At 43.4% G+C, this 13607-nt stretch overlaps 1 protein-coding gene across 1 annotated transcript in view; it reads right to left on the bottom strand.

The window, feature by feature from the left end:
- LOC126425203 (uncharacterized) overlaps window positions 1-12654 on the bottom strand; it is a 51824-nt gene extending 39170 nt beyond the window's left edge. Inside the window, exon 1 of the mRNA XM_050088158.1 lies at window positions 12549-12654. Within this exon, the coding sequence (XP_049944115.1) occupies window positions 12549-12602 (54 nt within the window). The 5' untranslated portion in view covers window positions 12603-12654. The remainder of the gene's footprint in view (window positions 1-12548) is intronic.
- Window positions 12655-13607: the final 953 nt, after the last annotated feature.

Genomic DNA, 13607 nt, shown 5'->3' with positions numbered 1-13607 from the left:
GCAATAGACACGCCGCCACCATTGGCGACTAACCTATCCTTACTATAAACATTCCAATTGAACTTAGTTCGTTGTCATTGATGTCTCGTTTCATCGAGCTTTCTGTTCCCAATACTACGTGTTCATTATAACTTTCAGTAAGAGGTACTAATCCTGGGAGCTTTCCTTGGATGCTCCTGCAGTTTACTAGAATCATATTAATCTTTTCTGTCTCTGATTCTCTGAGGTCGCTGTGGCTGAAGTAACAGGCAAATCGTCTTTGATCCCAAGGGAGGGGTTCCCTAACATAAAAAAGCCCCATGTGCACACCACAGGTACTCCGCTGCCCCAGTAGCCGCTTCCTGCGTGTAGTTCACGCCTAACCTATTGAGGGGAACCCTATAATTCTGCGCCCGATAGTGGAGGTCGAGAAATTCGCATTCGATAGCGTCGCAGATTCGTCTGAGTCTCTGCTTCAGACATTCCACTCTGCTCCAGAGGAACGCTATCAACCCTGGGTACGATGCTACAAATAGACAGCTTAGACTGCACACGGCGTGCGTTGCTAGTTGCCTTCACCAAATCAGCAAGCCGACGAAAGGCGCCGAGGATGGCCTCAGAACCCAAGCGGTAGGCGCCATTCGTGCCGACGTGTACCACTACATGCGGCCGGTTCCACCCAGTGCAGTCGACAGCTCCCGGCAGGGCCTCCTCCATATCACGGATGAGACCTCCCGGCAAACATACCGAATGCTCACTAGTATTCTTTCCCGCCTTGCCTGCTATCTCCCTGAGGGGCTCCATCACAAGCCTAACATTGGAGCTCCCAGTGACTAGCATACCCACACCCTTTATTTGTCCGGTCTGGGCAGAAAATCGACCGCTGACCCAACAGGGGAGACATCCCGTGCTGGCTCAGAGTTATCGTCAACACTGGGTAGCACCTCGTACCTGTTGCTTTAGCTGTCGGCACACGGACCGTGCATCCGAACGTTGAGCGTTGAGCGTGCCGAGTTTCTGACGTCACAGCGTGGAGTAGCACGTTCGGGAGTCTTTCCGAACGTGCAGAGCAATATCTGGCATGTCAGATATTCTGAGCGTGCGTCTGAGCGTTGACCAATGAGATGGCACAACGCTACCCACGTCACACGCACGCCGTCTCCCTTCAGTACAGAGTTGTGAGGCGCCATATTGGCATTCATTTCAAGCCTATATGTGTATATGCCGTTTCTGAGCACCAGCAAATTGAGAATCACTGGAAAACCCGTTGTTAAGTGTGTGATTCGTTCCAATAAAATAATGAGAAACATCATATTCGTGGCAAAAGAGTTGTTGTGACTTGCGTATTATGAGAGTAGGCTATTTGAAGGCAGCGACACACTGAAGATCCACCCAAAACGTATTGTTCTTGGTACAATTTGTTATAATTAAATTTCAGTTAGTAACATATCTACGATTAAGGATTTTTAGCATGGGGTAACATAATATGATAGATGAACGGGGTGTGAAGTTCGTTAAGCGTAATGAGTAGCGTGGCTGTCCGTTTATGAGTCTATATTAGGGCGGTGGTTCGCACCTTAACACTTCCAGTTTTTTTTTTCCTAACATTCACATTTTTATTAGGTTCTCATACTTTATTATTAGTTTCATAGAAATATGTAGTATAATATTTGATGTTATGTAAATACAAGTTCACCTTTTATTGTGGGGTGACTTTGTTCGATTGGCTTAATCTACGGGACAGCTTGCGCTACTTGTATAAAGATATTTTGCTTCCTTTTCTTTTACGCTTTGTAATTCACATGTTGCAAAGATTCTGCATCTGAGTAGAAACAGTGATCAAGTAAGCCTGACTTTGGGGTTCTACTAAAATGTGGGAATGATGAAATAATGTTTATCTTATGTGGAGAAGTATTCCACATCTGTAACGCACTGTTTGTAACGGAACTTTTATAAGCCTGTGTCCTTATTGACTGGATATGGTGCTTTCCTTTCCGTGGACGATGGAGGAAATGTGCGTTTTAATAGAGCTAACGTGGGAATTTTACGCGTGCTCGTTGAGTAAACAGTGTGATTTACGAACTAGAAACGTCCCTCAACTGCCGCTGGAGTGCGTTGCGATCGCGTATACCACGTTGGGGGCCCACGTACCGTATGCACGAGTCGTATCGTTCCTGAGCGTTCAGCAGCACGTGGAACTTGGCACGCTCAACGTTAACGTTCGACAGCACGGTCCGTGTGCCGACGGCTTTAGACGTAGGGAGCCAGCCGCACGGCCTGCTCCCTCTTTCGCCTTCCGCCCAGTGGCACGCGAACTCACCACTGTCTGCAACCAGGTCTAGAGTCAGGACGGACCGGTCAGATGTTGGGTATCGGAAGCCGCAGCGACGTCGGGGCCACCAGGGGATTCCAGTGGCACCAAAGTGTCGCGGGTCCCGTCACTGGCGACCCGACGTCAATGCAACTTCTAGCTCTTTACGGACAGCAGCCAACTATGCTTGTATCGGGTCACAACGAGCACAGTCCGTAGCCATATCGTACTGTGTATAGAATAGGTATAAGGCCTCATTTGACGCTATTGAGTTTGAAATGTATATAGGTAGTGGTGTAAATGTGGAAACTCAGTTTGTTTTTGCTATACAAAAGAAATGTTTACTTCTCTTTCAGCTTCAAAAATTAGCCAAAGCTAATTCATAATGTTTTAGCAAAGAGTGTAATATTGTTGTTGTGGTCCTCAGTCCTGAGACTGGTTTGATGCAGCTCTCCATGCTACTCTATCCTGTGCAAGCTTCTTCATCTCCCAGTACCTACTGCAACCTACATCCTTCTGAAACTGCTTAGTGTATTCATCTCCTGGTCTCCCTCTATGATTTTTACCCTCCACGCTGCCCTCCAATACTAAATTGTTGATCCCTTGATGTCTCAGAACATGTCCTACCAACCGAACTCTTCTTCTAGTCAAGTTGTGCCACAAGCTCCTCTTCTCCCCAATTCTATTCAATACCTCCTCATTGGTTATGTGATCTACCCATCCAATCTTCAGCATTCTTCTGTAGCACCACATTTCAAAAGCTTCTATTCTCTTCTTGTCTAAACTATTTATCGTCCATGTTTCACTTCCATACATGGCTACACTCCATACAAATACTTTCAGAAACGACTTCCTGACATTTAAATCTATTCTCGATGTTAACAAATTTCTCTTCCTCAGAAACGCTTTCCTTGCCATTGCCAGTCTACATTTTATATCCTCTCTACTTCGACCATCATCAGCTATTTGGCTCCCCAAATAGAGAAACTCCTTTGCTACTTTAAGTGTCTCATTTCCTAATCTAATTCCCTCAGCATCACCCGACTTAACTCGACTACATTCCATTATCTTCGTTTTGCTTTTATTGATGTTCATCTTATATCCTCCTTTTAAGACACTGTCCATTCCGTTCAACTGCTCTTCCAAATGCTTTGCTGTCTCTGAGAGAGTTACTATGTCATCGGCGAACCTCAAGGTTTTTATTTCTTCTCCATGGATTTTAATACCTACTCCGAACTTTTCTTTTGTTTCCTTTATTGCTTGCTCAATATACAGATTGAACAACATCGGGGATAGGCTACAACCCTGTCTCACTCCCTTCCCAAACACTGCTTCCTTTTCATATCCCTCGACTCTTATAACTGCCATCTGGTTTCTGTACAAATTGTAAATAGCTTTTCGCACCCTGTATTTTACCCCTGCCACCTTCAGAATTTGTCAAAAGCTTTCTCTAAGTCTACTTATGAAATACAAAAACTAAATATCTTAAAAATTAAAAAACATTTTCTGCTCGCACAACAACTCATTAATTTTTCAAGAAATGCGGGTAATGTGGAAACACCTTAAAATTGTGGGAAACTGACTGCTTCAAACGAAAACTATTAAAAATGTTAGAAACTATTTTATTTTATATTAAATTTAAATTAGACAAAATTCTTTTTAAATGCAACTGTAATAGAAAAATGCTTCATAAGCGAAGTTCACTTGCAAAAATCGCATGTGTGAATATCTCATTCAATTCCGGCACACAAAGAATGACTCCACTCCTCACACACTACACACATAGTCCACAATTATCCTCGAACGTCTTTGGAAAATGCACCTCCACAAAAAATACAATTGTCATCTTCTTCAGTCGGTTTCTCTTATCCAACTGGGAGATCCAAATCTGACTCGCCTGAAGAGACAGTTGGTGCATTGGGCTCCTCATCTGAATCCTCAGATAACTTTAGCTGTTTTTTGCATGGTTTTCTAGGAGGAGCTTCACGTTTTGTTTTTTTGGGTTTTTTTTGCCTTTGGCGGGTGCCTTAGGGAGCTTCTGTTTACCCATCAGTAAGGAGTCTTCAAGGCGTGTTTTATAAGACGAATATGTCAAAACAGCTGATGAACCTGGCTTAAGACATCTGTTGGAAACCTTCCTCTTTAGAGGAGGGATTGGCATGATATCTTGTGGAGACACACACGTGGTATTCTGCTCTGGACGACAGAGAGCCCAGTCTCGTCCACATTGTACACATGATCAGCACTATAGGAATGTTTACTGTACTCACCTTCCAAAATGTCAAAAAACTTGTATACAGCTTCTTTGTTCAACCAGTTTGCTCTCGAGAATGAAGTCCCCATAGGTTTGTGGATTTTATTTCTGTGTCGTCTAAGAAAAAGGTCAAACCAAGCTCAACCTGCAGCATTTGAAGTAAAAGGATGATTAATATTATTTCTTTCCGCTAGCTGATATGCCATTCTCTTGACATCTAATCTGGTAAGGCCATAGAAGCGATTATCCATTTCAATGAGATACTGTACCAACTGTTTCTCAATAGCATCAGGCAGTACAGGCTTACGTCCAAGTCTCAAAGAAACACATTCTTCAGGCGACATAGCACTATGCAGAAACATTTGAAGTGTCGTCTGAGGTACACTGAAAAGCTTTTACTGCTCTTCTTAACCCCATCTGCTTTTCTCTTAATGTTACTATAGCCTTAATCATGCTTTCAGCATCCCACTTCTTCACAATAGTTCTTGGTTTCCAATCAGTTTGCTTTCGTCGCATCTAGAAACAGACGCAAAACGTATTAGAAGTAATGTATTTGATGTTGGAATTGTGGAAACGTTTCCACAATGCCATCGTATGTACGTTTCCACATTACCTACACAATGGCTATTTTAAATTTCGGTAATTACATTAAGCAGCTATCCATTTAAGGTTGACAAAGGACAGCTAAAACCTTCTATGCACCTCCCTTTATAAGCTATCAGAAGTAAAGAAAAATAACTACAAAGTACGTAGGTAAATATTTACCTCAAAAAAGGTTTAGAAATTGCGCGATCTAAATTCCATCACTGTCACGGCGTCTGTTGCTCAACTGACTGCTAACCTTCTACCGTGACAAATAGGAACTACTGCAACAATTTCTTGCTACCCCGCTAGAGTGCAACACTCTGCAAGCCAGATACTAGACGTTTCCACATTACCCACACGCTTCCACATTTGCACCCCTACATCTACAAAATATACCAAACGAGAATAAAGTAACACTAAAAGTTTCTGTGCAGATTTCTCACTGTAATCCGAGACCGCAACAGAAAGAAATTTCTCTACTGAAGTTGAAGTAAATACAGATACTTGTTATTAGAAATCTTGTTTACCGAAAAGTTACTGCACGAGATAAATATTCAAACTAGAATGCACTGATCTAAACTGTATGCTGTCTACTAGCGTAAAATTAAAACTTAGTGGAGTGACTGAGTTTTGGCGACGGGGAAATTTACGCTAGGAAGCCACCTCACTCAAGGATATTCACAAGACTTACGCAAAAACAAATACTACGATTAATGAAATGGTAATTAAATCGAAATCCTAGCTGCAAACAGACGTTGATATACATCACTGGGCACGTGTTGAAAATGTTTACCCCGACCGGGACACGAACCCGGGATTTCCAACTTATATGGCAGACGCTCTATCCATCTGAGCCAGCGAGTCCGCAGAAGAGAGTGCGCCTGCAGGGACTTATCCCTTGCACGCTCACCATGATATGTAAGCAGGAGATCCTGGGTTCGTGTCCCGGTCGGGTTACACATTTTCTCAACATGTCCGCAATGATGCACATCAACGCCTGTTTGCAGCAAGGGTGTCGATTTAATTATCATTTCATTCTAGAGAAGCTGCACGGTCATCAATGGTGTCTATTGTTTCGGGAACAGCTACTACCTCAACATATAGTGAAAATATGGTTACCCGGTCATTGACCTTCTTGTGCGAAAGTACAAGCTATGCTCGTAAGGGAGTTGATAGATTAATCTGTCACCAGTGTGATGGGCAAACATCTATTAGGCGCACTACGAATGTAGTGGTGTGGACATGTTGGGAATGTGAGACTCACGGGGAGCGTGCAAGGGATGAGTCCCTGCAGGCGCACTACCCTCAGATGGATCGAGCGTCTGCCTTGTAAGCAGGGTATCCCGGGTTCGTGTCCCTGTCGGGGTACGCATTTCAACATGTCCGCAATGACGTATATCAACGCCGTTTGCAGCTAGGGAGTCGATGTAATTATCATTTCATTCTAGAGAAGCTGCACGGTCATGAATGGTATCTGTTGTTTTGGGAACAGATACTGCCTTCATATATGCTAGGACTCAGGACGATGTACTGAACAACAGTAAATAAGCGATTACTTCATTTGTAGACTAATACGCTGAGGTGCCAAAAGCCTTGGGCTACCTCTTAATTTCTGGTGCAGTGTACCTCTTAATTGTCCGGTGTAGTGCAGCTACTCGACCTGTCATGGACACAATAAGCCGTTGGAAATCCCTTGTAAAAATGCTGAGCCACGCTACTTCTACGTGATTGCGAAGGTGTTGCCGGTGCAGTATTTTGTGCACCAACTGACCTCTCGACTACGTCTCCTAAATCTTTGATGGGATTCATGTCGAGCTATCTGGATGGCCACATCCTTCGCTCGAACTGGCAAACCAATCGCTAGCAACTGTGGCCCGGTGACATGAAAATTCCACCACTGTTTGGGAGCATGACGTCCAGAAATGGTTGCAAATGGTCTCGAAGCAGAGCAATGTCTGCAGGACCCAGTCCATTCCATGTAAATACAGCCCATACCATTATGGAGTCACCACCAGCTTGGGCAGTGCCTTGTTGACAACTTGGGTCCATGGCTTCGTGGGGTCTGCATCACACTCGAACCCTACCATCAGCTCATACCAACTGAAATCACGCCTCCTCTAACCAAGCCATGGATTTCCAATCGTCCAGGGTCCAGCTGACATGCACACGAGTCCAGGAGAGGCTACCAAAGCCACTGGCGTCTGTCGTCTGCTGCCATAGCCCCAACGTCAGAGTTAGCCGCCATGTCCTAACGGATACGTTAGTCGTACTTGACATTCTGTGTCTCGGAATACTGAATTCTCTAAGGATTTCCGAAACTGAATGTCCCATGCGACTAGCTCCAACTAGTGTTCAAAGTCTGTTAATTCCCATCGTGCGATGAAATCATGTCAGAAATCTTTTCAGTGAGTCACCTGATTACAAATCACAAAAAAATGGCTCTAAGCACTATGGTACTTAACATCTGAGGTCATCAGTCCCCTAGACTTAGAACTACTTAGACCTAACCAACCTAAGGACATCACACACATCCTTGGCCGAGGCAGGATTCGAACCCGCGACCGTAGCAGCAGCGCGGTTGCGAACTGAAGCGCCTACAAATCGCAGCTCCGTCGTGTACGCAAAACTTCCACGGTCTGTATCTATATCTATCCCATGACCTCTTTGTCACCTCATTGTACCTATGGCTATTACACTGAAGAGCCAAAGAAACAGATACACCTGCCTAATATCGTGCAGGGCACCCGCGAACACCCAGAAGTCCCGCAACACGATGTGGCATGGACTCCAGTAACGTCTGAAGTAGTGCTGGAGGTAACTGATACCAGGGCTGTCCATAAATCCTGTTTTAGGATCTAGGGAGCGGAGTTCTATTTCGAACAGGACGCTTGAAGACATCACAGATATACTTAATAATGTTCATGTCTGGGAAGTTAGGTGGCCATCGGAAGTGTTTAAACTCAGAAGAGTGTTCCCGGAGCCACTCTGTAGCAATTCTGGACGTGTGGGGTGTCGCATTGTCCTGCTAGAATTGCCCAAGTCTGTCGGACTGCGCAATGGACATGACTGGATGCAGGTGATAAGACTGGATGCTTGCGTGTCACCTGGCAGAGTTGTATCCAGACTTATCAATGGTCCCATATCACTCCAACTGCACACGCCCCACACCATTACAGAGCCTCCGCCAGCTTGAATAGGCCCCTGCTGACGTACAGGGTGCATGGATTCATGAGATTGTGTGCATACCCGTAAACGTCCATCCACTCGATATACTTTGAAACGAGAGTTGTTCGACCGAGCGAGGTGACGCAGTTGTAGCACACTGGACTCGCATTCGGGAGGACGACGGTTGAATCCCGCGTCCGGCCATCCTGATTTAGGTTTTCCGTGATTTCGCTAAATCACTCCAGGCAAATGATGTGATGGTTCCTTTGACAGGGCACGGCCGACTTCCTTCACCATCCTTCCCTAATCCGATGAGACCGATGACTTCGCTGTTTGGTCTCTTCCCGCAAACAACCCAACCCCCGAGAGTTGTTCGACGAGGCAACATGTTTCCAGTCATCAACCATCCAACTTCGGTGTTGACAGGCCCAGACGAGGTGTAAAGCTTTGCGTCGTGCAGTCATCCAGGGTACACGAGTGGGCCTTCTGCTTCGAAAGCCCATATCGATGATGTTTCGTTGAATGGTTTGCACGTTGACGCTTGTTGATAGCCCAGCATTAAAATCTGCAGCATTTTGCAGAAGAGTTGCACTTGTGTCACACTGAACGAAGCTATTCAGTCATCATTGGTCCCGCTCTTGCAGGATCTTTCTCCGGCCGCAGCGATGTCGGAGATTTGATGCTTTACCGCATTCCTAATATCCACGGTACACTTGTGAAAACGTCGTACGGGAAAATCCCTACTTCATCGCTACCTCGGAGATGCTGTGTGCCATTGCTCGTGTGCCGACTATAACACCACGTTCAAGCTCACCTCAGTCTTGATAACCTCTTGCGGTAGCAGCAGTAACCGATCTAACAACTGCGCCAGACACTTGTTCTCTTATATAGGCCCTGCCGACCACAACGTCGTATTCTGCCTGTTTACATACCTCTGTATTTGAATACGCATGCCTGTACCAGTTTCGTTGGCATTTCAGTATAAATTCGATGTTCAAAGTTCACTCAGTATGAAAAAAACCGAAGTCCAAAGCTAACTACGGGCCGTAATGTAAAAGAAATAGCAGCACTCGAGGCGAAAATACCAGGTCCACAGCTGAAATGAAAACTGATTACACAATAACTTGGAAGTTGTCCCAACGCTAAAATATTTTCATTTTAAACTGGCTGAATTTCTGCTGTTTGTTTAAAAAAAATTTTACAAGTTCTGCATCCAACACTTTGAATATTTCACACTGGTTTACTCGCGTTTGAGTAGGCGCAGGTGATGCTTGACCAACTGCTCCAATAAACCTCTCGGCCTGACTTCCTCGGCCAAAAAAACTGCCAGGAAAAGATGACCGTCGCCATTTCTGATTTCTGTTTCAACTGCTAAATACATATATTCATGTTTCTGTAGTATACTAGACTTACTTATTTCTACCTTAAATGTATGTATGGCAAATCAGAATAGTCCAAAATTTCGCCAGCTCTTCAGCGCTGTATTCAGATTTACAATCGTATGAAAAGTTTTCACACTAATAGTGATTTAGTCCTTGCATGGCTGTTTCGCCATTTTCATCTACCAAAAATTTATAATGAAGAAAAAGGACATTATGCTTACATATATGGTATACGCATTCCTACTCGAATTGCTGCCGCTGCTTTTACCACTTACACAATATTTTTCGGCGGGAGTCTTGTTTTAACAGTGCGGAAATAATATTCCGGCTCATAGTTAAGAATTTGTATGTTTCACAAAAACTCACATGACTGTGACTTGATGACACATACCGCCCTCTGTCCACTGACACTTTGTTTATTAAACTCGTGTTATCCGTTCTCGAGATATGAACTTCTGTTTACACATTTTATATTCAGCATCTTCAAACTGCAATATCTTGCAAACTACTGCACGGATTAAGGGTCTGTGAGCATTAATAAAACCGTAGTTTTCTCTTAAATATGACACTGCTGGTTTTGTATCACTTGTCTTGTGTTTTTATGGACTATTTTAGTCTATATTTCCCCTGTATCGCTCGGCTATGGATGTTTCCCGAGACCATCACGTGTTACGAGCGACTAGGAGCTGAGACATGAGTATTGCCAATATTCCTGTGTCAGCCAATGATCACGCATCAGAAGTGCCGCCCGTAGAGTATAAATATCTACTGAGTGAGCTTGTGGATGCGCGGAGCGAGAATCCCGTCCGCAGCATCTGCTGCAGTTCAGGTTACGTGGTTTTGGGACGGTGAATTTTAACCCGTAGGCGCTTAGGGGGCTTTGAGTGATATCACTTCGCTGCCACAAACAAATTATCTTCAGAAGTACAATGAAACTTTCTACACGCGATTTACAAACATCTTAGCCGTCTGTTACCATGAACTGAGGTTGGCTTGATAGTATTGTGCTTTTCCGCCACAGTATCACAGCTCCGGTTCAACTTAATTAACGTTTATTTCCGTAACGGGGTGAAAAGAATCAGCCAACAACATTTCGTACACATTCATTCCACTTATTCATATTGTCGAATTTCTAATTAACTGGGTTAAAAGGAGTCTGTAGACGGGGCTGAACTGTCTCCAACAAACAAAGCACTTGGAACTCTGAAATTGTTACAGTAAATTCGGCAAGCGACTTGCACAAGATCAATGCTCGAATCTGGAGTGATAAAAGTGACAGCCAATACTTCCTTTAGGCTTTCTATTGCACAGATTCATACTGCCGAATCTGTTATAAAAATTAAGTTACAGTGTCAGTGAAAAGGAAACTATCTCATGCAGAAACACTTAGATACAAAAACTGGAGGAAATTAATCAGACTGACATGCTGAAATTTTATCTGCATATGAACGTAGCACCCTGAATTGAATGATGGAAACGTACAAAGGATGAAGGTATTAGAGAGAATAGGCTTTGAGATAGGATGTTTCACTCAAGACATTTTCAGAAAAATATCTTTACAGCACCCATCGGCAGCTCAAATGTCAGTTGAAGACCTGGTAAAGGAAAATAAGCAGAAAACGAGAAACCAGAAGAGAATCCATGAAGGGAAAGAGGTCCCCGAATCTGGGGCTTTCTGAAGAGGTGAAAAGAGGAAACGTTGGGTAGTAATTTAAACTGCATTTACTGAAAATTATGTTTTTTAAAGTTTATGCACCTTTTTCTCAGAATCTATAAGACTACATATATGATATTTTCTACACTTATTTCTATAAACGCGATAAATGTTGCCTCAAGAGTGAGTTTTGAAACTGTGAGTGGAAGCAAAGATATATGGCAAAGTGATTGCAGTATTACTTGAATTTTATGATATGCTTGTAGAATTATAAAATCATTAAAATTCTCCTATTCGATATACTTGAAAAAAATTCATGAGAGAAAATTTTATAGAAATCTCTTGCACAGCTTCGGAGTAAAAGGCATATACGTTATTTTTTGGATAATAAAATTTGTAAATTTCATAAACAACGTGAAATATGTATTAAAAAAGTGATATATGTGTAATACAAGGAAAAACATGTTAACTTCGTGTTAAGCGTGGCACAAAATTTCATTGATGTATCTCCAAATTGTGGATATGGTGTATCTTTTAAGTAGTATATGTTTTTCGTGAAAGTCCTCCCTTAAGAATTCACTGATTGGGACATACTTTTAAGGCGATGTCAGCGGAACCCACGGGAATAGAGTCTTTACCAACAGGAAAACATTCTCAAACACACGGCTGGCGTAAGGGCACAGAATGTGGTATAGAGTACGCAGAAAGACAGTACATGTAAAAGAAATTTTTACTGACACAATCATAAAATTCTAACTCTTAACAATGTATAAGTTCTCAAAAAAAGAAAAAAACCAAAAAAACTGTGGAGCGTTATTTTTCGAATGAGCCTCGTGTATTCCTGCGGTAGGTAAAACTAGTACACACTGTTTTCAGTGTATTAGTCCGTTTCGAAGGATTGAGTGTTCAAATGTCGAGAATGCCTCTACCAAAAGGAGTCAGGCAATAATACTTTGTCCTACACACGCTTCATGAAGTTACCACAACCTGCATGGAAAATTTATCTCATACGCAAGCTCACCGTCATTATTAATGTATTCACTGGCAGTCGTTCTTCCCGTACAAAAAGAGCCGATACTACAATGAGAAGAGTAAACCATAGTATATGTAGACTTGGATTCTATATACGGCAAATGAAATGCAATTTGAAGAGCTCCTCACTTAAACGGATGTGAAGCGTTTCGACCCACATCCCCATCTTCAGTGCGGAGAACTTACTTTGACGACGGTGGCCAGCAGAAGTATTGCAGCGGCTGTCGCGGCACGCATCATGGTGATATCCTATGTTTTCCGTCGCAGCTTGTACTGCGCGCAGCTCCTGTCGCCTGTATTTATGTCTGTTTCGTGTCCCTTCCTTCCGCCCACACCGCCCTGGCTCATTGCGGCGCACACGTAACAGAGACTCTGTTCGCTGTATTTATTCCGCTCCACGGCTTCCCCAACCTTCTTTTTTTTTTCTCTACTTCCCACCCACCACTTGTTCCCGACCTTGCTAAAACCTGTCGTTACGCCGACCGTGCGGACACGCACCATGATCCAGAATAATTACATGGCGATTGGACAGCGACGATATTTGATGTCACTCGACCTTCCGCGCTATTGTGCGTCATTTATCGTAATTGCGGGCTGACAGAGATGAGCGCAAGGCCTTAGAAACGACCCATCACAGTGGGCTGTGACTTAGTCATGGAGCTTTTCGCATGCCATACTGTCGAACGGCTTCAGTTAGGAGGCAGCTCATCTATTAATCTTCCTTTCTTTTTTCCAATCCCGCCACGATTTTCTCTTCTTTGCCATCCTCTTCTTCTATACTGTTACCCAAAGTTCTAAATTAGTCCTAGAGATAAAAATTGCTGACGCTTTCCTAAGAGACAGTCCCTCCCCCCCCCCCCCCCCCCCCTTCAAAACCATGAAAGAGTAGACAAGATGTGGCTTGAGTTCATGAAATAGTAGCTGTGACAGTTGAGAAATTTATACCAAATAATTATACCATAGAAAGCAGGTCATAAAACCGTTGCAGAAGTAACGAAGTAAATATACCAATTTAAAAGAAAGTCAAATCTCTAAGACTACTGATGCTTTCCTCAATCTCGAAAATTAGTGCGGACTTCAATGAGAGATGCTTTTAACATATCCAGAACGAAACTCTGTCTCTAAATTTGGCAGAAAACCCGAAGAGACTCTTGTCGTAAAGTACACCTGCAGTAAGACAATCAGTGTCTTTACTCTTCGACAACAATTGCAATTTTACCACGGCAGGGCGAAGCTACTAAACGA

Source organism: Schistocerca serialis, chromosome 10 (genome assembly GCF_023864345.2).
Source record: "Schistocerca serialis cubense isolate TAMUIC-IGC-003099 chromosome 10, iqSchSeri2.2, whole genome shotgun sequence".
NCBI lineage: Eukaryota > Metazoa > Arthropoda > Insecta > Orthoptera > Acrididae > Schistocerca > Schistocerca serialis.
This window is presented reverse-complemented; position numbering and strand designations above follow the sequence as displayed.